This window comes from Lissotriton helveticus, chromosome 2_1, assembly GCF_964261635.1.
Source record: "Lissotriton helveticus chromosome 2_1, aLisHel1.1, whole genome shotgun sequence".
NCBI lineage: Eukaryota > Metazoa > Chordata > Amphibia > Caudata > Salamandridae > Lissotriton > Lissotriton helveticus.
The window spans coordinates 1,739,503,776-1,739,529,369 of NC_136059.1; the positions used below are offsets into that span (position 1 = coordinate 1,739,503,776).

Consider the following 25,594-nt stretch of genomic DNA (forward strand, 5'->3'; position numbering starts at 1 on the left):
ATCACTATTTGGAACCCCAAAAACGTAAGGTGCCTCTAGGCATACGCCTCTGTTCATCTGAGGCAGCCAATAGATAAGTAAATAGTACCATGACTAGTGCCTTCCTGTGTGAATTGTAATGAAAATTAAGATAATGTGACAATCTGTGACAATCTGTAGAACTGTAGCTGGAAGTCTTTGAATGACCCGAGTAATTCACGGCTGAAATTATTGCAATTGACTTGACGGTGATGACGTTTGTCTCCTTTATTATAACCTGTATGTTTGCATACAATGTGCTCACCCAAGGTGATACCATTTCAGATTCAACCAGCGCAAGCTCAGGACTGTACGACATGACTGATTTTTGCTGTATGTGCTAAGGGGAGTCAAATGCTTATTTAACACCAACTTCACATTTACTTCTAGGACATATGGATCCTTAATGAAATGACAATTCTTTGTGTTGGGAGGGGATATTGCTATGGGGACTCAAGTTTCTCGCTAAAGTCAGTGTTGCTTATTGCCAGGATAGAAGCAACAGAGCCTTTATGACATGACTACTCTTTGTGGTGTGTGGAGATTCAGCTCAAGGGAGTCAAATGTCTCCTTAACGCTAAAGCCATTGTTACTACCAGGATAGGACCAATGGCTCATACATGGGTTGCATGTCAGTATGATGGAATACCCCTCAATGACATGATTGGTCTTTGCTGTGTGTGGTGCTAGAACTCAGGGGAGTAAAATGTGTAGTTAACTTACTACCAAGATAGGGTCAGTGGCACTTTTGGGTCAGGAACAGTCTTTTCAGGTCGAGCGTGGGCAGCGCATGTGCTGCTCTGCGAGGCATGCTGTAGTCAGGTAGGGACTTGAAGCTCCACCCTCTCCCCCCCCCCCCCATATTTTTCATTGGCTTGTGTCATTGTCCTTTGTAAATGTTGGCTCCCATGAGGGCTGGCCTTTTTATGTGTCCTAGCTCTGGAGCTTTCATTAGCAGATCCTAGAACTATTTACTTAAATAATGTACACAACAGCACTCACCAGACACCAGCTTCAGTAATGGCGTCTGCTTCCTAACAGACTTTGCATTTCTTATTTTATTTGCGACTCAGCGCACAACTTATTTTTTCTTTCCATTTCTTTACTTTTAATTTATTTACAACGGCAGCTTTAGTAATTCAGCTCTTGCTGCTCTACGAGGCATGCTGTAATGAGGTAGGGACTTGAAGCTCGCCCATTCTCTGCCCATATTTTTCATTGGATTGTGTCATTGTCCACTGAAAACTGTGGCAATTCATTGGTCAATAGGCTTAGTAGTCCCTCCTTAGTACTGCCTTGTCTCATTTTGTAACCTCACATGGAGATACCCCCTGTAACATGTGTTGTCACTCGGTAGGCTTTAATTACGGCCTCCGAGCACTATTTTCTCAAATAGCTTTGTCCTGACGGCAGGTCATGCTCTCTCCTAACGCTCGTAAAAAATGTTTATAGCATGGGCGCCGAACGCATTTGCAATGCAATAGGCTTTGTATTTGCAAGAGTTTAAGCTATTGCCATTGTAAATGACCATGCCTTTTATTTATCTGTTTGAAAAACAACACAATAAATGCCATTGTCATTCACAATGCCAATAGCTCAAACTCTTGTAAATGCGAGACCTTTTGCAATGCAAATGCGTGTTCCTATTTCTCTTCATTTCTTCCTGTCTGCTCGCTCTTGCCTTTTTCCACTCCCTCTCTGCCTTTCCTGTTTGCCTCTTTCTCTTCATTTCTGCCTATCCTGCCAGTTTTTGCCTTTTTTTCTACTCATGTCTACTTGTCCTTCTCGTTTTTTGTCTTCTTCTCTTCATTTCTGCCTTGCCTGCTCGTTTTCGCACTTTTTCACATCATTTCTGCCGTTCCTGCTCATTTCCCGACTGTCTCCCACCTCCCGCCACAGCGCGACCCCATTGAGCAGGTCCTCGTTCTAGCCCCCTGCAACAGGTCTTCTGACCAGTTGCTGTAGTCCGCTTAGCCGCACATCTCGCTTGCTGCCCTCTGATCTGCCCATTCCCATTTGTCTCTCCTTGCCTGCCCTCTGCTGCCCTGTTCTGCTTGTCTTGCCTTCTCTTCGGGCTCCTGCTCATTTTTGACTTTTCCTCTTAGTATCTGCCTGTCCTGCTTTTTTTTCATTGTCTCTTCATTTCTGCCTTTCCTGCTCGTTTTTGCCTATTTTTTTTATCATTTCTGCCTTTCCTGTTCATTGTTGTCTTTTTCTCCTCATTTCTGCCTGTCTTGCTAGTTTTTGCTGTTTTCATTTAATTTCTTCCTTCCTGCTCGTTTTTGCCTTTTTCTCTTCATTCTGCCGTTCCTGTTCGTTTCCCGCCCGCTTCCCTCCCCCAGTACCTACTTAATGGAGGCTGCAGCACGGCCACGCTGCAGGTGTGGCAAAGGCACGCCCGTTTGCGCCCGGACAACCCCCAGCGCCAGGACCTGTGGCCCTCCCGCTGCTACACCACTGATGAGCTCCTGGCCCTGGACCCTGAAACAACAGCTTCTGCACTTCCTACCTGCAATCAACCAAAGAACCATTTATCTGCCATCATTGCCCCTTCTCCTGTAACACAGGACCGCCATCCCGTACTGGACCTTGTGCCGCTCTGCCCTGAAGACCACAAACAACTGAAAGCACTCCAATGCATCCTGCTCAACTCCCGATCCCTCTTCAAAAATGCCAGGGAAATCTGAGTCACCATCACCACTCTCTCCCCTGACGTTGCCTTCATCACTGAAAAATGACTCAACCCATCCTCGAACCTCGACATCGCCACCACAATACCCGAAGACTACAAGATGATACATAGAAACTGCACCAACAAATACAGTGGGGGCATCGCCATCATCTTTAAGGAAACCTTCCGATGCTTTGCCACCAACAACAACCTCACACCGCTCATGGAACACCTTAACTTCCAACTATAGCCCAACGCCAAAACCACAATCAGAGGCACCCTCCTATACAGACCGCAGGACCCCCCCGACTGCCTTTCTGCAAGGCCATCTCTAACCTCATCGCCCCTCTAGCCATCAACTCCTACCACTGCATCCTACTCTGCGACCTCTATTACCACATCGCCAATGAAAACACCACATCCTTCCTCGAGAACCTGAACAACATCGGCCTCACCCAGCTGGTCGCCAAGCCCTTCCACAAACGAGGATACACACTAAACCCCATTTTTACCTCCAGCGACAGAATAAAATTTAGCCATGTTACAGAACTCACCTGGACCGACCATGCCATTGTTCACTTCACCATCTCCAACGCTCAGCACACGCTCAGCACACCATCACCAAGCACCAAAGCTTCTCCCACTACAGTTGGGCCAGGGTAACTGAGAAACAGTGGACGAAAGCCCTCAGCACCACTCAACTCAAAGCTTTATCAGACCTTAACCAGGCTGTCCAGAACTTCTCCACATGGATCACCAAATGCACTGAAAAAATTGCCTCCATGAAACCAACAAAACCAGCAAAACCTCAAAACAAGCCAGCTGGTACACCCAAGAGCTCAGAACCACCAAGTGCCCCAGGTACTGACTTGAAAAAGGATGGCGCGCTATAAGGACCCTCCCCCGACAGAGCTGCTCACAAAATAGCTACCATCTGCATATCAAGGAAGCCAAGAGAGCAGCCTTCACAGCCCGGATCGATACAGTGGCGAGCCACACGAAAGAACTCTTCAAAATAGCCAAGGAATTCTCCAACCCGGCAGCCACAGAAAACACCATCCACCCCTCACAAGAACTCTGCGACACCCTCTCGGACTACTTCAACAGCAAGATCGCCACCATCACAACAACTTTAGCTCTCACCTGCAACAGGCACAACCAGCTAGTGCACAGCAGCCGAATGATCAACATGTGGTCTCTGCTTTCCACCATCGCTATCATGTCCTCCATCCTCTCCTGGGCACCCACTGACCCCTGCCCCCACCATGTAATCAACCTCTGAACCAACCCAAACAGCACAGAACTACCAGCATCATCAATACCGCCATCTCCACAGCAGTCTTCCCAGGAGTTGGAAACACGAAGAGGTCACACCCCTACTAAAACAACCCTCCGCCTACCGCAGTGAACTCCCAAAAATTATCGACCAATCTCCCTGCTCCCTTAAACCGGAAAAGGTACTTGAGAAGGCCATCAAACAACAGCTCACCGAATACCTGGACTAAAACCACCTGCTTGACGCCTCCCAATGAGGATTCGGTGCCAACCACAGCACTGAAACTGCACTGATCACTGCCACAGACGACATCAGAACCCTCCTTGACCGTGAAGAGACTGGGTCCTTGATCTCCCTTGATCCCTCTGCTGGATTCAACACCGTCTTCCACCACACCCTCATCAACAGACTCCGCAACATGGGCATACAGCAAAATTCCCTCAAGTGGATCATCTCCTTCCTTACAGGACACACAAAGAGCATCCGTCTGACTCCTGTGTCACAAAACCAAGGACATCATATGCGTCCTGCCGCAAGGATCAACCCTCAGCCCCACCTTGTTCAACACCAACATGACCCCCTTCGCAGACATAATCAGATCCCACACCTCAACATAATTTTATACACAGACGACACTCAATGTATCCTCCCACTCACAAAAGGCCTCTCCACCACCAGAACCAACTTCTGCGACGCTATGTCCAATGTAGCCAATTGGATGAGAGACAACTGCCTTAAGCTCAAATCCGACAAGACAGGAGTACTGATCTTCAAGAAGAACATTTCCACATGGTACTGCAGCTTGTGGACAGCAGAACTCGGACCAACACCAACAGACCATACTCGCAACCTAGACCTCATTCTCAACAGCGAACTGACCATGAAATGCAAGTCAATGCAGTCGCCTCCTCCTGCTTCCACAACCTTCGCACACTCTGCAGAATCTTCAGATGGATACCAGTCAACACTAGAAAGACCGTCACTCGGGCCCTTGTCTCCAGCCGCCTCGACTATGGCAATGCTCTCTACGCCTGCGTCTCCACTCTGCTCCTCAAAAGACTTGAGACCATACACAATGCTGCAGCCAGACTAATCCTGAACATCCCCAAACGCACCCACCTCACCCCCCACCTCAGAAACATCCACTGGCTCACAATCCAGAAAAAATGCCAGTTCACGAACCTCAAAGACTCCTACAAAGCTCTACACGATCAAGGACCAGCCTACATCAACAATCGATTGAACTTTCCTATACCCGCAGGACACCTGCGCTCCTCCTCACTGGCCCGTGCGCACCCCCTTATCCATCACAGCCGGGGCCACTGCTCCTCCTACATTGCCGCCAAGCCCTGGAATGACCTGCCCCTCCACCTTCGAACAGCACCCTGCCTTACGGACTTCTGACAGAATCTCTAGACCTGGCTCTTTGACGGAGACATCGTACCCACAGCACCCAGATACCCTTAGGGGTGACAATGCTGTGCTATACAAATGTGAATTGATTCATTCATTCATTCTACACGCAAATAAATATGGCATCACTTCTGAAGAACGGCTGCCACAGGTGATCCGTTTTTCTTTAGTGCTAATTAATAAGCAATATTTAGATACTGCTTTCTTTCATTCTCAGACGATACAGGAAAAAAATGGCATTTAGTGGAGAGACGAACATACCATTGCAACATAGTTTTGTCATTTGGAGGATCCATCCTCATTTTACCCTTGCTTTTAGCAAATACAGGAATATTATCAGAACTTGAATCCAGTCTAATGCTTTTCAATGGGAAGCTCAAACTAATGACACTCATTACAACATTGACAGATTATGAGACAGATATTGATTAAGGAAATGGTGCTTTTGGCATTTTCTTCTAAATTTTTCCTTTTCTTTTGCCAAATATTCATTCTTTGACACTTGAAACTCTACGTTGAATCCACTAGACATGGACCCTCGGCCAACCCTCTGTCTATGCTGCTTGGCTTTCAAAGGAGACACTAAAGGGGAGAACCTGACCTGTCCTGGCAGTTTAGGCTGGACTGTTCCTATTGGAACAGGGTCAATACTGATGTGCATATGGCTGGGATCAAACTGAGGTGGCATGGTGGCAAAGGAAGGAAGGATGGATTGGAAAGCTACCCCTAGCGGTTGTCAGTTGTTAGAGTTATTGCAAGCATTCCTTCCATCACCTTTTGCATTTTGATGTATCGCCTTAAGTGTCAAGGGTATTCCCAGACTTGGATTCCTTGAGCCACCACAATCAAGCTACACCCAACTGAGGAGCACCAATGAGGGCAAAAACGGCATTGGGTTACTTGTGTTCTGGGTCAAGAAGGACCCGGATTGCTATATTCAAGCAGGGCCAAGACTGATTTGCATAGGCTGGGCCCAAACTGAGGTGGCATGTTAGGCAATGGAATGACGGATTGGAATGCTACCCTGAGCAATTTTCCAGTGGTTAGACTTATTGCAAGCAATCCTCCTATCAACTTTTGTATGTTTGACTTCTATTAAAGTCCCATAAAGCTGCTCCCTGGGCTACCACAGAGGCACAGAACACTGATGGCTGAACATAAAATAGGCCTGGCAGGCATTTCCCTTCACAGTTGACACTTCTTTATCCTTTTTAGAGTTTCCTGAGTGAAAAGTATAAACCGTGATATTTATAAAGATTGAAAACATTGAATTTTCCATGCTGGCTTGAGATTTCAAAAGATGTGTGTTTACTTCTCCAGTATGTTGAAATGTGTTTTTCTTCACTTTAAAAAAAAAATACTTCACAGAAAAACATTGGCAAATCCAATAGCTCAGCATTCCCATTAGAAAGTCGAGACCGGTTAGTTTTGCTGATGCTTTTTTTCACTGACAGACTATTTCTTTAGCAGACTAGTTGGCCTCAGGAAACTAAGCTAGCTCCAAACCTGCTAAGGAGAGCATTTTTTGTTTCATGGAGTTGTTTTTCCCAGCCTCTGCATCGCTGCTGCCCGGAAACGTAAACATATGGATACCTATAGGCTGCATCGAAGGGGGTATTTTAATTGGGTGGTTTTAAGTGTGCTGGGGGTAGGGTACAGACAAGCAGTATTATTTCCGGCCCAGTCTTAAACATTTTCCAAACTCCAGTGTGGAAGAAAGCTTTCATTGTACGGGTGCACCAGCTTTGAAAGTAGGCTTCCCTTGTGTTTTTTCTTTTTTTTCTTCTCTATGAAGCTAGCCGAAGTTTGAACTTCTGTAGACACTTTCTGGGTGGCGCAATGGCGCGAAAGGAGGTGGAATGGGCTTGGGGGCAGCATTGCTCCCTGTCGAAGCTGGGCATCTCTAAAGCCGCATACACAGACGCGCGGGCTCTCAAGACTATTCTCAGAACGGTAAAGAACAAAAAAAAAAAAAATCAGGCCTGTAATTGGGTACCCTGCACCAGCGGAGTGGCATGAAAGGAGAGGGTATTGAGGCTCGGTCGGGGGTTCACGCGCGCTTTTTTGGCATACTCCTATGTTGCCCTTTCCCGCGACACACATCCTGCTTTGTGCTGTTGCAAGGGCTTGACAGAGAAGCAGTTTGCACCGCTGCTCCATTTGTGAACCCTTTTCAAGGTAATAGCCTGGTGTTTCCCTGGTGACTACCATGACGTAAACGACTGACCGCCTTCCCTTTCCCGTATCTTTCCGCCTCTTTTGGCGCCCCTCCTGTCTAGCGCCAGTGTAGCACTTCACTATTTGGGCGCATTCAGGCATTTTTGATAGCATGTTTTTTAATATGTTAATTATGAATTGAACACTTTATTCTGGAATCTTGGAAATGAAACGAGCAACCGGGAAGCAAGCCGCCACCTCCCCGACCCCCATCACTCAGAAACAGGGGCTCTGGTAGCACGTGCTCAGATAACGCCAGTAGTGAGGCCTTGAAACCGTTATCTCAGCTGGCAGCAGGCCTTCCAGTCAGGCTGATGTGCCAGGCTGTCGGGAGGGGGCAGCTGTGGGTGAAGACAGCAGAGATGGAAAAATGCACTGGTCAAAGGCGAAAGGATGGCCACAATGTGGTTGGTTACAGTGCTTAATTTGAGCCGGTGTTTTCCGGTGCTCGGCACCGGTACTTAATTATCAACTCCGGAGCATGTGACAGTCTGCCACTAAGGGGGCACTGTCTTGATAATTTAAAGATGACCACAGCAACAGGTAATCAGTAATTTAATCTAAATTCAAAAAATGACTATTAGCCGTTCTTCTAGCTTTGGGGGCCTGAAATAGTCCGAATGATCACACTTGTTGGAGTGTGAGGGTTAGTAGTCGTGTCGTTACTATCACCCCTGATGAAAACGTGTGTTGTACCTGAAAACAGGGTCTGTAATAAACCAAGGAAGATGTTTACAATTTTGAAGGTCCTCGTTTGACAGGAAGCCCCCCCCCCCCCAAAAAAAAAACATAGCTCTGCAGTCACAGCACAGCTCAGCAGTACCAGTGACATTTAAGCTCTGCGGTGGAGCGGGTGATTGTATTGGAAGACCCAATGCTTCGTTGAGAGAATGATAGTCCATTTGTTTCTCCTGTGGCAATCTGCTGCCCTGAGGCCCTGCTGTGGGTACATTGTTGGACAGTGGGAGTCCTTACTTCTCTAGTACTTGGCTCAGACTTTGCACCTCAGTCCAGCCAGGGGGCAGTGGTTCTCTGATCCTGCAGCACTTCTGGCAGCTGAGCCTGGTTTCTGTTCTGCTCTCTGGTCTTTACATACATATTCTGGAATTATTTCAATAGTGTTTTAATACTGGATTAAAACCTACAGGTAGGTGCATTAGCTACTTTGTGGGTGCTTAATTGAATGGCAGAAGTGTTTCTGTGAAAGCAAGATAGAATCACTAAATATTTGCAAAGGAGCATACATTTGGATAGTCGAAATCTTGCCTCAAGAGAAATCTCCTGACGTTTGTGATTTAACCCCTTTGGGCATGTGGAAAACTGATAGAAAGGTGTTGGCAGTGCCAGGCCAAACCACCTTTCTAATGATTACAATGTAATCATTCCAAGAACAAAATAGAGATATTTTGCATTATAAGATCGGTGCTTGTGGGAATATAAAATACTGTTTTTACTAGAGGTCTCCTGTATGTAAATCCACTTTGTGAAATTTTTTAAAGTGTACAGTGTTGGCTGTCAGTTGCGGTAGACAACAAGGGCCTGTGGTCTGTGCAAGTATACAGTGCCATTTTCCCCATGGTGAAGCACTAATTTGCTGCAAGGTTTCCCCATTTTGCTGGAGAATGCTTCTGGTGAAAGTGGATTTGTTATTGCTCGGAAAAGAATTTACATTTCCGATAAAGAAATCGGCAAAAGTTAGTTGTGTGGTTTGTTTCTCCAGCAACGCCATTTTGTCTACCTTTTAAATGGGGGAAAGTCGAGTCCACCAACATTGGAATTTTTCATTCAGCAGGCCATCGGTGGAGCACCCTCTAAACTGAAGCAGGCCTGCTTCTCTCTTCTCGTCTTTACTGTAGGCAAGGAGGACTTATCACAGCCACTCCCATAACAGACCTGCCTTGTCACGCCGGTTATTTTGTGGTGGTGACCACACAACTCTGGCTCCATTCATGACGCTGGGAGTTGTAGGTTAAAACGCCTTTCGGTAGCCAAGGCAGGCTGTAGCATAGGGAGTGTAATGTTCTCTCTTTCCCCCTTCAAGCACAAGCTGAGGCAGTGGAAGGTGTATAACTCGCCTTTATTTGATTATATAGGTTCTACAGAGCTTAGGGCGCCGAGCGTCTAACAGTGACCGCTCCGGTCGCCAACTGCCGCTTTTGCCGTTCGCGCCTTTCACCCGCCTTCTACTGCGAATGCGTGCGCCTCCTGCTCTAGTCTATGGCGTGACGCGTCATCGCGCACACGCTCATAGACTAGAGCGCATACCACATATCTCCCCCCTTTAATATAAACAACAAACAATTTCCTTCTTAAGTTAAGAGTCCCCAAGCAGGCGTATGAGTCTATGTTGGGGCACCTCGGGAGGTGGCACCAAAAGCTAGTGTCCATCCATCACAAAGTCTCTATAGCGAGAGGGCGCAGTGACTGCCCTTCCGCTGTGGGTGTGTCTTACCGGCATGTTCTCTCTCCTGTCTCTCCTCGGGACCTCTCATTTTCTCTCCCATCCGCACTCTGCTCTGCATTCACCGGTGCGCCATTTCCATCAGTAGGCCTTGCTCCCAGGCCATCCATCTCAGTGTCCTCACCTACACCTTCCCCACAGTCTCCTGTGCTGTGCCCCCCTTGGGGTCTTTCTTCCTGTAAGTCCATCCGTCTCTCGTCCTCTTCAGACTTGGGCCAAACTATTATTTTATTGACTCTGGCCATGCGGTCTTGCGACCAGACCTTGCCGTCACTGAGAAGAGCCGCCCTGCCTCGTACCTCCTGAACTTGTAGGGGCCGGCTGAACTTGCTTTCGCCTTTCTTTTGTAGGGTAGGGAGTTTAACCCTGACCCATTCCCCTTCTTCCAGCACGGTTTCCTTTGTGTTGCGTCGCTTGTCATAGTGTGCTGCGTAGATCTTCTGGGCCTTCTCCAAATTGTGCTGCACCACCGCTGGGGACCACTTGCTGGTGATGGTCTTCTCCCTCCATGCAACGTTGTCCCGGGTGAAGGGATGCCGTCCCCTTAGCACTTGGAGCGGACTGTACCCCACCACTGAGGGCGTGATCCTGTAGGCCCATAGCATGCTCATTACTTCCACTTCCCAGTCCTTTCCTTGTGATATGGCTGCCTGAATGGAGCCCATGAGCACCCGATTGAACCTTTCGACCTGGCCGTTGCATGCCGGGTGATAAACGGCCGTGTGTTTCACCTCAATCCCATTCCTTTTCATATATCGACCCCACTTGTCTGATACAAATTGTGGTCCATTGTCACTGAGAATGGACTTGGGTATACCCTCACGTAGGAACACCGATGTCAGGAATCGCAAAATAGTGTCCGTGTCCATTGACTCTTGTATGTCCACTTCAGGCCATTTGGAATACTTGTCCATGATCACACATATGTATTTGTTCACCCCTCTGCTGTCTAGGACAGGTCCCAGAATGTCTATAGCCACATCCTCCCAGGGGCCTTGCGGGGTGTCAAACTTCCCCAAAGCAGGTCTGAGTGGGCGGAGCACTTTGTCCGCTCCTTGACACTGCCCGCACTCCCGCACTTGTCTCTCTATGTGGGCATCCATTCCTGGCCACCAATACATCTGCTTGACCAACGCCTTGGTTTTCACTATGCCCAAATGTCCCTCGTGCAGTAACTTCAATAGCCTGGGTATCAGTGTCACTGGGGGCACAACACGTTCTCCTCTGTACAAGAATATTCCCGAATCGCTCAGTGACAATTCCTCTCTCATCTCATAGAATCGTCGCACTCCCTCCGTGAGCTTCTTTTTGTCCGGCCAGCCCGACGTGAGGTGTCTCCTTACTTCCACCTTCTCCTCATCAAGCTCGTAGGCCGCCTTCCATTCCTGTGCACTAATCGACATCTCGTGATCCTCCATGCTGGCCACCATCTCTTCTTTGTCCGGGGCCTCCTCCGGCGCTTCCTCCATCGCAGCAGCCCGGCTGAGAAAATCAGCCACCTTGTTTTGTGTGCCTGGAAGATATTCTACATCGTAGGTGTAATCCAGCAGCTTTAACGTCATTTTGGCGATTCTTGGGGTCGCTGTGTCATGGCCCGAGGATGTCAACACCTTGATAAGCGGTTTGTGATCCGTTTGAAGCTTGAATCTCGTGCCCCATATGAACTGCCGAAACCTGTTTAGGGCCCACGTGACCGCCAGCATCTCCTTTTCGATTACGCTGTACCGTTGTTCCGTCGGAGAGAGCGCACGGGACGTAAAACTGATCGTTTCCTTGGATCCATCTTCTCTTTCCTGCGCCAACACCGCCCCTAATCCCTTGTCGCTTGCATCTGTCGTCACAATGGTCTTGCCGGTGGGGACGTACCCTTGCAGTGGGATGGCTTGGCTGATGCAGTCCTTTACTGTCTCAAATTCGGATTGAGCCTCTGCGTCCCATTCGAATATTGCATTGTTTCTGATCAGTTGTCTCATCCTGTAGGTCCGAGTAGCAAAGTGTCTGACAAACTTGCTGTAATACTCGGCCATTCCAAGGAATGACCGCACTTCCTCTTTGGTTGCTGGGGCTTTGGCATCCCTTATCGCCTTCACATTCTGTTCTTTCGGCGAGATGCCGTGTGTTCCTATTTCATGTCCTAAGTAGGTCACTGAGTGAGTCCCAATTCTACATTTGCTCCATTCCGCTGTTAAGCCCTTCCCTTGCAACACTCCTAGGACTCGATGCAGTTTCTTGTCGTGCTCTCCTTTGTCGGAGCCCATCACTAAAATATAATCTTGAAAATACTGCACCCCCGAGATGTCCTTAAACAGTCTGTGCATTAGCTTCTGGAAAACGGCCGCGGCGGATGCCAAGCCAAAGGGCATTCTCCTGAATTGGTAGCAGCCAAAGGGTGTTATGAAGGAAGTGTACTTCCTACTTGAAGGATGCAGTTCTATTTGGTAATATGCTGACGTGAGGTCTATTGTGGAAAAGTGGGTTATGCCTTTCGTTCTCGCCAGCATCTCCTCGATCCTGGGGAGCGGGAATCTCTCCACAATGAGGTTTTTGTTGAGCTCTCTGAGGTCCACACAGAGCCGGACCTTACCATTCGGTTTCTTGACCACCACCAAAGGCGATAGCCATTCCGCACTGTCCACTGGCTCGATGATGCCTTGTTCTTCCAACTTCAGCAATTCCTGTTGCACCGCTTCACTCGTGGATATGGGTATGTTCCAGACCTTATGGACAACTGGTACTGCCCCCTCCTTAAGGACTATTTTATGTACAAATTTGTCCAGTTTGCCGACCGTGCCCTCAAAGACCTTGGGGTATGCCGCTTTCCAGTCCTCATCCTTCGAGAGGGGCCATTCATCTGTTAACAGTATTTGCTCTTTCCCTCCTGGATTGAGTATGATGCCAAGATCTCCTGCGTCTCTCCATCCCAACACAGATGGGCCCTTCTCCGCCACGTATAGAGTGCACGTGGCCGACCGTCCTCTGAATTCAAACACGAAGTCCCGGCACCCCACCAGGGGGATGGAATTCTCTGTGTACGAGATGGGTCTGATGTCCGGCGGCATTAGATCGGGCCCCACTACCGGTGCGAAGTCCTCTTCCCATATCGATCTTTGCACGATGGTCCAGGGGGACCCTGAATCGACGGCCACATGTACCTTCACACCCCCAATGAGCATGTCCGTGCGGGGCTTATCTCTTCGCTTCCCTGCTACATCCAGTACCTGATCCTCTATGCACAGAACTAGATCATCTTCTTCTGGGTCCTCTTCCTCACTCAAGTTCGCTGTGGCAGAGTCGATGCACTTGACGGTGGACTTCGACCCTTTCTTCCGACACACCTTTTCAAAATGGCCGGTCAGCCCACAGAACGAGCACCGGGCGCGGAACGCGGGACAACGTCTGTCCTGCGCCGCGTGCGCTGCACTGCCGCATCTGTAACACGCAAATTTGTTACCAGGACTGGAGCGGGCCGTCTGTTTTCCGGTTCCTCTTGTGTCCTTCCTTTGGTCTCCGTAATTGCTTTTGGGCTTGCTGGACTGTGGCGCCTCGTCAATCTTGTTGATCATCTGCCTCGGCCCACTTTCCCTTTTTGCCGCGTCGGCACCTCGCTTGGACATTTCTGCCTTCTTGACCATCGCCACCACTTCTTTAAGGGACGTCTCGTCCATCGCCCATAATTTGTCCTGGACCGCTCTGCTGGTGGTGTGCATCACGATTTGGTCTTTAATGTATTCATCCTGCAGGGCCCCATACCGACATGTGATAGCTAGGCGTCGGAGTGCCGCCACGTAGTCATCAATGGATTCTCCCGCCTCTTGTTTTCTTTGTTGAAAATTATAGCGGTCTATGGAGACACAAACTGCCGGGCGGTAGTGGCTGTCCAGGTCGTCCAGTGCATTCATAAAGACATCTGTCTCCGCTGCACCTCTCTCCTTGGGTACTAGATTCTTGAACACCCTTACCCCTTCTGGGCCTAAGTTGTGGAGCAACAGTCTCTTTTTCCTTTCCGGCGTGTATTCCCCTTCACTCTCATCTCCGAGAGCCTCTATGTAGTTGAGAAAGTATTCTTTCCAGTCCTCCCATTTTAGTTGGGGTTCTCCCGGCCTGGGTAGGAAAGGGACGGGTGCCATCAGGGCTGAAGCTTGACTCGCCATTCTGACGTCGCCTCTAGGGTCTCCCTCCTGGGCCCTTCGTTGGGTAGGCTCACCGGATGCCCCTGCGCTCTCTGCCGTGTCGCCTCGGCCCCTTGGGCTACCTGGGGTATTGTCCCTCGCACTTTGCGCGGCTTGCTCGGTCTTCCCCCCGTCCTCTAGCTTGGGGGTGTCTCCCTTGGTTGCCAGGGTGCTGGCTGAGGGCCCCTGGTGTCTTGGGCAGCACTGACCTGACTATTGAGTCGGTGTTTGGGTCTGTATCCTGCTGCTACGCTGCTGCCACGCCCTTAGCTCTACCTGTAGGTGTCCTGCCCTGCTGGCTCGTGCGAGGGGTTTGCAGGGGGTTATGGTTGTCGTCCTCTGCACCTGGTGGTGTTCAGATCCCACCTTCGTCGCCACTGTAATGTTCTCTCTTTCCCCCTTCAAGCACAAGCTGAGGCAGTGGAAGGTGTATAACTCGCCTTTATTTGATTATATAGGTTCTACAGAGCTTAGGGCGCCGAGCGTCTAACAGTGACCGCTCCGGTCGCCAACTGCCGCTTTTGCCGTTCGCGCCTTTCACCCGCCTTCTACTGCGCATGCGTGCGCCTCCTGCTCTAGTCTATGGCGTGACGCGTCATCGCGCACACGCTCATAGACTAGAGCGCATACCACAGGGAGTGGGCGGGTGTTTGTGGTGTGAGATACCCGCTGTGGTGTTTGATACTCCCACCGCACCCCTCAGCTTTGTAGTTGGGACTAAGGTCTCAAAATCGCCTGTGTTGTTGTTGGTTTTTCCCATGTGGTAGATGGGGAATGTAAGATTCACACCCTCTGATTCTCACTGACTAAGCTCCGCCCCGTGCTCCCTTTGAGCTCCCAGCCCCGACAGCCACTATGACGAGACCTTTCTTCTCCTCAGAAATTGACAGGGGATGAGGCGGAATCGAGACGACACGCCCCGCCTGGTTTGGTAGGCGACTCTCCGAGGACATAATCATAGCTCGCGACAGGCTCGTCGTCTCCTGTGGACTGTACCTTCCGGCAATAAAAATAGTTTCCTGCTCGGAAGTTTTCTTAATTTAAACACGGTAATCACCAGCCTCCTACCAGAGACACACACTTCGCTCTATTTCTGTCGGGTATGTTCATTTCCCTGCACTTAAAAGATGCGTGCACGTGGGGGTGACGTACCGTTGTTTTAGAAGTTGTTTAAGAGAAGGTGTATGGGGCGGTATGCTTGTTCAGTCCAGTTCGAAGCGTATTACCTAGAATATACCGTTCGTTGATATCACCCCGCCATAGAGTGAGCACTGTTGAACGGTAATAGTGTGAGGGTCTGTGTGCCACCTAAAAGCTAGACAGGGCCAGGGAGGGCGATGATTAAACTATGCAGCACGGGAAGAAACATTATGCGGCTTAATGCTGCACATTTTGTGACATTATTACTTTAGCCTTTTTTCATCTTTACACGTGGTAATACTGTCAGGTAAACGATGATGTGGCAATTCGCAGAGCCATAACTATGGGGAAAACGTTACTTATGCACAATCGCATACTTCTATTGACCCTTGATAGTAGGGATGCTTATACGCGGGCTGCTCAACTTTCCAGGGTCGATACACCAAACACCGTATAGTTGAGAAAAGTGTCCAACTGCTTTTTTTTTTTACCGCAATACGAAATATAATATAAGTGATAGCAAAATAAATTATTAGCAGTGTCGGGAATGGCACCACCTCAGTAAATGTTTAATTGTTTTGTGATGAAGCATGCCTTAGATTTTTATTGTTCTAAAGTTCAATGTAAGTGTGTGCATACACGCTTATTACTTTCCATGTACTAACAGGCTTGCGCCTTCGGAGATGCTTTGAATGGACTAGTAGTGTCACTGAGTGTTCAGCGGCCGAGCCAGCGCCGTTTCGTCTGCTCATTTGCTGGTCCCAGAGGAGGCTGGCGCGAGAGATAACTAGGTCTGGAGACTAGGTTAAGGGTAATGAAGGACACTGTGCCTGGGTCGTGCTATCAACTGCAGGACGTTTGAGCACCAATCACCCTGTCCTTCGCCTGAGCTGTCCCTTTCTGGACCTTTATCAGAATGTAATGTTTATAGAGACTTTCTCGCCAGTCAAATGTGAAGCGCTCTGAAACGGTTATTTTGTTACATTTGGCGCTTTCGAATTAATTTGTAACTTTCTGCATTACACTATCGCGGTGTTGTCTTTGTAAAATATTTGCCTCGGCCTGTGTTCCATCGTTAATCCGTTTAACCCCCTTTGTGAACGTTAGGGGTCTGGGAGTTGAGCTGACAGGATTGTCTTGTTTTCAATTTCCCAGCTCTATCGAGACATGTCGTCGGGACAATCAAGGTGCGAGTGGATTTTCCTGGGGGGGGGGGGGGTATAGGGACGACTCTTATCTTATTGTTTGCTAGACAGGGGAGCCTGATTTAGACTGTGTTCGCCCTGACTTTATTGGATGAAGAGTTTACACAATGGGGATTTATTTGGGAGTTGCACGTAACATAGATCGAAAGCCATAAAGGCAAACGATATGTAGCTGCCTCCCCAGCCCACCCCACCTAGACCCCAAACAGTGCGGTACATGGGCCGGCACTCTATACCGGTGTGTTGATTTCCTCCCGCTTAGGACCTGCACTTCTCCTTGCTCCGGGAGGGTACCCGTAACCAGGGATTTGGAGCAGGGGCTGGAACAGGGTTGGAGGGAAGTGATTCTAACAATGGGGCTGTCAGAGCAAAGCCTGTCTGACTGCTGGATGCCAGTATGCTCACCCCCGGCTGAGCCCCAAGGAAATCATTCAGTAGAGGCTTATTTTCATAATGAAAGGATGGCTCACTTATAAGGACATTGCAGGCCCTGCACCACATTGTGACTAACAGCACAGGGACCAATTACTCTATATTTGTAAGGTAGGGCGTGCTGTCTTCAACGTAAGTCGACCCAGAGCAAAAATAATAATAATAACCAGAGAAAAGCAAATTTGTCGTTAGTTGGCAGAGAGCTTTTGCGTCAATGTGCTGAATTTTGTGTGAATGTGTGAGTGCGTGCCCGGCCTTGCTATTGATGGTCATAGTGTGGTAGCCCAAGCCGGTGACTACCGATTTACCAATAAAATAGTTTTCCTTACCTGCACCCACGTCTCTTTTGTGGAGAGTATGCCACATTTTGGCACGAGGATGGAATCCCATCCTCGTCGCCAGCTACTATATGGTGGTCGGAGCAGCGAGCAGGCATCAATAATCAATCATACAGCATTTGTAAAGCGCAGTAGGAAGCAGAGACCAGGCAAGGTGAGCATTGATGATTTATTAATATAATAACGTAACAGAAGCTGCCATAAAGACGACAGGGTTCTTTCCATAGCATTCACCTCCCCAACTGATTCCACAAAAGTATTCGCCTCCTGAACTGTCAACATTCTCCACTCTGTTGTCGTTGCATTCCAGAGTGGAGAATGCCTCGGCGGAGTATTACATTTTGTCTTCAGGACCAGAGTAAACAGACCAGACGTCCCGGTTCTTAAATCAATGAGAGGAGACTGCTGAGAGGCAAGTGATTCAGAGCAGGTTGGGAGAAGAAACTGAAGAGTCACTTCGAATCGTTAGACAAACTGAAAAAAACTGTCAATGGGACCCGCCAACATCCAAGGGCAATTCTGACACTTGGCACATTAACAGGAAGGAGCACCACACCAGGAGAGTGTGAAACCAGGACTTCTATACCATCCGGCATGTCTCACTCCTGAGTCTGCTGCTGACTCTCTGTGCAACCTTAAGAATGTCAATCCTTATGATAGCCACCTCACCAACAACTTGTGCCTGGCTTAGCATGGCCAGCCATCCCACATTTTGCAGGCTAACCTGCAATCACGACTCCTATCCTGCTGCCCACACAGAAGCATTCAAAGATGCGATTGTCCAGCATTTTGGTTCGCTCTTGGAGCCAAGCAACCCGCGCTCCTTGAGCCCTTTATGAGCTGTCTGTGGTTGTAAGGCAATTCTGTAGGTCCGGCCCAATTCATGATTAGGAGCACGTTTATCTATTGAGATGCAAATCCAGTCACCTTCCTATCAACAGGCCTGGATGTGTCGATGAATAACACTCTGGGTACATGTCCTGGGAGTAGCCCATTTTTTAAAATGTCTTCCTATCAGCTCCTTTCAAAGTGCTGACATATTGTCAGCTCAGCGGGGAGAGGTAAACGCAGAGTAAAATTTGCCAGGGTCAAGCAGTTAGTTAAATAGTAGACCTGAGAATGCAGCTCACTGCTACTCTTTGCAAAGGGTATACATTTACCAGCATACTGCATTTTAGTGAATATACTACGAGACTGAGCACTTCTTCCCTCACCTGGTAGTAGCCAGTCCATTTTTTTTAAAACACACATGTACTAGTATCTTTTGCAGTATTTCTAAACACGCCAGGTGTGGCCAAAAAGTGAGAAGAATAAGTTCAAAGCCTATTGGTTAATGTTCTGTACCAATTAATTTTGCAACTATTGAACTTAAATGAGTTATACATGTGTTGTAATAGTAACTATGCCTTCTAAACATGATAACATCGGAAATAATCAATTTGGGCACAGGATTAGCCTGGCTTTTGACTCTGATTACCAGTTACCGCACTGGTGTTTTGTCCATATGGACTTTAAATCTTAATGGTTTGGAAAAAAAATTAGTCTTCAAAATAAACAGTCCATAATCATCAATGGATGAAATTTATTCAGACATCAAATGCCAAAGCATAGTGGATTCATGATCAAAAATGTGTTTGCCTTTTCAAATCAAGCTCATCATATCAGTTGGTGTATGTTCTCACTCATCACTGTAACTTGAGTGTACGTTGTCATGTGTGATTTGCTGCCAGTTAGAGTTCTGTGTGGAGTCATTTGACATAAAGTGTTTCTCTTGGTAATTCTTAAATGATCAGAGTTTGTTCTTGCTTTTTTTTGGTTGATGTAGGCTACAGCAATGAGTGACCAACAGTGCTTCTACAATGAAACAATAACCTTCTTCTACAACCGGAGTGGGAAGTATCTAGCTACGGAATGGAACACTGTGAGCAAACTTGTGATGGGATTGGGAATCACTGTCTGCATCTTCATCATGCTGGCCAACTTACTGGTCATGGTGGCGATTTACGTCAACCGCCGTTTCCACTTTCCTATTTATTACCTTATGGCTAATTTGGCAGCCGCAGACTTCTTTGCCGGGCTGGCGTACTTTTACCTGATGTTCAACACAGGACCAAACACAAGAAGGTTGACTGTCAGCACATGGCTGCTGCGCCAGGGACTCATTGACACTAGCCTGACGGCATCTGTTGCCAACTTGCTCGCCATTGCTATTGAGAGGCACATTACAGTGTTTCGAATGCAGCTGCATACCAGGATGAGCAATCGGCGTGTGGTGGTGGTCATTGTTGTCATTTGGACTATGGCCATTGTGATGGGGGCAATACCCAGCGTGGGCTGGAACTGCATCTGCGACCTTGAGCACTGCTCTAGCATGGCTCCGCTCTACAGTGACTCTTACTTGGTCTTCTGGGCCATTTTCAACTTGGTCACTTTCGTAGTTATGGTAGTCCTATACGCTCACATCTTTGTCTACGTCCGGCAGAGGACTATGAGGATGTCCAGGCATAGTTCAGGTCCCCGCAGGAATCGCGACACCATGATGAGTCTCCTGAAGACTGTTGCAATTGTTCTTGGTAAGTATGATTTGTTTACCAAACTCTTCCTCCTAATTGCTTTCACATTCTCTTTATTTTGTATTTGTTTGCTTAATGATTGTAATAGACTGCCACAAATATTCCAGAGTTTTCATTTTGCCCCAAAATGGTTTTAGAGTTGTGGCTGATTCTTAATCAGTATGTCCTCAATAATGTTATTTACCCGCGTTAAATAATTTCAGTTTATGAAGCCTTTTTATACATTACTGTTGGCAACACTGCCAATGAACTGATGTGACAATTACCAGTAATCTTTCATATTGTTGTCATTTAAGTCAATTTTGGCTCCCAAAAATACATTTAAAGCATGCATTTAATTTTCCCTTCATCATTTCTGTAGCTGGGTCATTTTCTGAATGCAGGTTTTGAAACATGCACAAAAGGGGCATGTCCCTGGTGTGAAGAAGGTGCAGAGTGGTCAGCTCCACCCCGATTAAGCCCATATTTTATCACACAGAAGAGATTGGGGGGAGGGGGCAGTTTTCCTTGCTGTGATGCCATCCTTGAACAAACCCCACAAGAGGGAAAAAGTACTTTTACACCACAGTGACAAAAGCAGCCCAGGAGAACATTTCTAAACAGTTCCAAACAAAATGGCTGCCTACATGCAAGTCAACGTAGCCCCATACAAGTGGATCATGGTTCGCCTACAAAAAGATAGAAAACAGCAAACGCAGAGAGGAGAGAAACAGTGACATTTCAAGTTCCTTGTTTCAGAAGGAAGACCTATATCACTGATAAGAACATACTTGATTTTGCCTCCAAATATTTCTACATTATGGTTCTATAATATGAGCTTAGCGCTGTCAAGTACTGCATGCTCGCATATTGCTAAAATTAAATAAATCTGTGCTCCAACTAAGATGAGACTTAATTGCTGCACAACTGGCTGTAACTAAGTTGGTCATTTGGGAACCAAAGTGTAAAACTGTTTTAGTTAAGCACTCACTATTTGCATTTTTTTATTTAACTGATTTGTAAAATACCTACACTACAGTTAGGCTGTGAGAGGGTACTAAAAGGGATGGGGGTTATGACTGGAAGATGATCAATGGGAGCAGACAAGAGGCAACTAATACAAATCTTCAAAGTCCTGGGTTTAAGTCTGAGTTCTTGACCAAGTGTAGTGGAAGTTCATAGACCAAGCAGAACAGATTGATTTGCAGGCTCTTTCCACCTAGATATGGTTTTGTTCCAGGTAGAAGGAGGCAGAAGAGTCTTCAAACATGAAGTGCGTGTGAAGAGCTCTTTTATTCTAGCATTTTTCCTCTGGGACAGCAAATTTAGGGAGCGCTAGCCTTATAAGCTTGGCCAAGTGTTAAGATTATAGACTAGTGGGTTTGTACCCTGGCATACAGTGGTATTCTAAGGAGTTTTGTAATCTCCCATTATTAGCCACATTGGGATTACCAGCCCACCAGAAATCCATTCCTAAATGGACAAAAGCTTATCTAACCTTCTATTTGGAGATTTAACAGAATGTAGAAGAGGTACTGCATAACTGTGTCACCCGTAGTACAAAGAGATGAAGAAAGACTTGCAGATTGAGTCGTCCGCATTGAGGGTCACGAGAGGCTCACCAGCAGAACCGCAGGGACAATTTGATTGCTTTCAGTCTTTTATTTCCACAAGACACTTTGAGTGCTTGATAACCTCCTTATCTCTTTAGTAAATGCTGGGGAATTTCCAGACACCTAAAGTTCTAGTTTGTAGTTGCCAAAGAGGATTACTAAGGGGGCCATGTACATATGAATAGTGACTGTGGCTATGTATGCTCAAGTTGGGGAAACCAAAGTGTGATGGTGGTGGAGGGTCACATGATTGAAATGAATTTCACCTAGTAGGCTTGGAAGGCTAAGAATGGGCTACCCCATTGTGGCACTACTCCCTCAAAGTCCATCGAATCTTTAGGATAATGGAGGAGAATTTTGTAATCCACAGCATCCAGTGCCACGGACAGATTGAGTACGGCCGGTTTTGTTTCTGCTGGCACTTTCGCTTTCTCTTGGCTAATGGTGGTTATTCTTTGCATTTTGTTGCCCACCCTAGGCAGCCATGGCTGTGATTTTCACTAACACTTTTGTAATTATCCATTTCACAATTGTTGCCCCTGCATCTAAAGGTTGTTTCCGCACGGTGTGAGCAGCTTTGACATTATAGTGGACATCAACAGCATACTAGTGACCTTGGTGTATTGTCATCATTTGGGTACATTTTTGCATACTGTTGGGCATCGTAGGCATAATGGCCGTTACCTATGACTTAATGTTTGGAACTCCTGGCAAAATGGGGGGCTTTGTTAGCATGATTTTGCCTCTCACGGCTGCAATTACTGTCAGGACAGAAGGTGGTCCTCACTGCCATTCCCCTGTTTATTCCTGGCATAGTGATGGTAATCTTAGGCATAGTGGTGATGATTCTATGCATTGTGTTGCTCCTGACATATGGTCATCAGTCCACCCATTGCTTCTGATAGGCATCTCTGGCAAAGGTCAGGCATCTACTGGCTATACATGGCATAGGTCGGTGATCCATACTACGTGTGGATGATGTGTGCAGAAGTCAGATATTAATATACGAAATTACAAGCTGATATTTGGGACCAAATATGTCTGTTTACTCAAAATCCCAGTGGTACAACTGTAAAGACCCCATTCATGCATATTATTGGATAAACGCAGAAGGAAAAGTTGTTTATGGACAAGATATGGACCAGAGGCAGTAAGGGGTTTTGGGGAAACGTGGGATGCATGAAAAAAAACATGAAAGTTCGGAGTTGAACCCAGGGAATGTTCCGTGATTTATGCAATATTAAAAACTAGCATGCCACACAACTGAAACTTAAAGGTTTTGACCAAAACTAGAGCTATGTTTTGTTATGTTATAGGCATTTGCTAGCGCAAAACAACTCGCACCCAGAGGTGTATCTCAGCGCTTAGGAACCAAAACTGTAAGTAGAGGTAAACCAGTTAAAACAGCCACGTCTTTGGAAGTTTTTTTAAAATTTTGAAGGAGCCTGGCACAACCGGATATGCAAAGGAAGCTTGTTCCGGTGAAGTGGGTCAAGATATGAGAAAGATCTGCCACCAAATCTGGAAGTGCGGACACAAGGGATCTTTAGTAAAGCTTGATTTGTCGATGTAAGCAATCATGTAGGCAGATGTTGACTGAATCTGTTGTGCAGGTAGTCAGGAAGCCTTTTGGTTAGCACCCAATGAGTCAGTCAGCACACTTTGACTAGCATTGCAATGCAATAGGTCTTGCATTTGCGAGAGTTTGAGCTATTTGCATTGTAAATGACAATGCCTTTTATTTATGTATTGTTTTTAACCCCTTCGGTGCTTGCGTCGGCCAGTGCCCAACACATGCACTACCTCCCTGGTGCTGCGCTCGTCCGTTGGACATCGAAACCCCGCCCGCTCATGAATTCTCCCGCACTGCGGGAGAATTAACGCCACAGTTAAGGGGTTAAAACATAAATAAAAGGCATTGTCATTTACAATGCCAACAGCTTAAACTCTCGCAAATGTGAGACATTTAGCAAATGCTTGTTTCTAAAAGCACCCAATCCTGCGCTTTCAGTTTAATCATGGCCATGCCCCTTTCTTTATACGTCCCACATCTAAAGAAAGGTGCGTAGCCACCATTAAAGTAAAAGAGCAGTAAGGAGCTCTTTTACAAATGTGTTTTTTTTGTAAAAGTGCCTCATACCGCTTTCACTTTAATGTCGGCTATGCACCTTTCTTTAGGCGCTGCTTGTCTAAAGAAAGGTGCGCGGCCATTAAAGTGAAAGAGCAGTGTGGGCCGCTTTACAAAAAAAAGGCATTGGTTAAGCAGCATGTCTTGCGCAGAAGTGCCGTGCTGTGCAGAGAGCATTTTTCAAAGATAAAGCATAGCGTCCATGCTTGGGCGCCGCACTGTCAGGAAAACAGGGTGGGTTAGGAAGAGCCTGTCGTGCCTGCAACATCAGCTAGAATAATGACATTAAAGAAAATAGTGCTCACAGACTGTAGATAAAACAGACCGTGTAACAACACAAGTAAAAAGCCTCATGGGATGTTACAAATGCAGACAAGGCGGTACTAAGGAGGGACTACTAAACCTATTCATGAATCAAAAGCAACCCTGTAGAAAGGACAGTACAGGAGCCAATTGAAAAGATGGGCGGGAAATGGGCAGCGCTTCAAGTCCATACTTGAATACAGCATGCCTGGCAGAACAGCGCAAGCGCTGCCCAGGATCGACCTAAAAATGGCACGTTTCCTAACTGGCAGCCAGCGAAGGACTTTCAAGATAGGAGCTGAGCACGAGCGAGAAGGGAGGTGGCAGAATAATCGGGCCTGTGTATTCTGCGCCAATTGAAGCTTAGCCAGCAATGAATCGTTTGCTACTAATGGTGTTGCATCCCTGTAGTTTAACAGAAAAAACATGTTTTGTGGATGGGAGACTTTTACGTAGGACAATTGCGACTGACGAGCAGCAACTTGCAAGTGTCGCACCCCTGAGTGAGACCTGCTGCACCTAGAGGCACAAGTTAAAATCTGACTCTTTAGGACTATGGGGCGGCGTCACAAGAGTCGCTCTCATTTGCTGGATAGGATGCTGTGGGTTAAACGTAATTCTCTCATGGAATGTGCCAGAGCGACTGGCCTGGAAGAATGGGCAATTTATGATGGTTGTTGGCATGTTGGCCTCCAGAGTACCGAAAACAAAAAACTTTGACAAAACCATAGTTATTTTCCAGGCACATCTGCTGCTGTTAAGCAGAAAAGTACCACAATAGCACTTTGTGTCCATCCCGCTGGGTGCGCAGTCCTGCCCTCAGTGCTGCGCTCCACCCAGATCCCTTCTTCAGAGGCCTTTGTTGACCGAGTTGGATGCAAACAAAAGAAAAGTGTTTTATGAGAAGAGGGATTGTTCAGACAAATGCGGAGATGTTTTGGAAGCGCTAGCTCGCGAAGTCGGTGCTGGATCACTGCGTCATCACAGAGAGCTGCCAGAAGGGCGTGGAACACGGAGTGAGAGACGAATGAATATATTTTAGCCCTCAATGCCATTTAGGGTTTTTTCCTACAGAGAATTGATGCACAAAGAAGGAAGTGACTTCACGAGGATGTTCTGACTCCATGATGTCAACCAGATAGCTCTCTGCCCACCTATGTTGAACCCATGTGACACGAAATGATAGTTTTAAAGCTAGAAAACTTGTAAATATACAATTACTAAAAATTAACGTAGATGGCTGTGTACCATGATTGATTCAAGTAACAAGTTGGAGGCCTCTTTTTTTTAACTTAAGGATATTCAGTTGATAAACATTTGATAGAACATGTATTTCAAACAGGTGTTTCTGTGTACAAGTCGCTCATTTCCGGTCAGTCTGTTTCCCGTAGTCTCGTTCACACTTCCTAAATACAGTTTTCTCTCCTCTGTATATCCTGTATGGACTAGGCTTGTCCCAAATCTCACTTTCTGTTTCCTGGTGTCTTTGATGTTCGGAGGGCCATTTATCGGGAATTGGGAGGTAATAGCTTCCTTCTGGCTCAGCGTTTGAGACCATCTTGGTGTGGTTTCCGTTTTAGCGTTGTTTTTGTCAGTGTTTGGTGTCATGTAGTTCCTCCGGTGTCTGTGCGCATCTCGCCCATGAGTACATCCTGGTT

The 25,594-nt window shown here is 47.2% G+C and overlaps 1 protein-coding gene across 1 annotated transcript in view; it reads left to right on the plus strand.

Moving 5' to 3' along the window:
- LPAR1 (lysophosphatidic acid receptor 1) overlaps positions 1-25,594 on the plus strand; it is a 257,320-nt gene that overhangs the window by 166,220 nt on the left and 65,506 nt on the right. Inside the window, exon 3 of the mRNA XM_078676694.1 lies at positions 19,166-19,913. Within this exon, the coding sequence (XP_078532820.1) occupies positions 19,166-19,913 (748 nt within the window). The remainder of the gene's footprint in view (positions 1-19,165; positions 19,914-25,594) is intronic.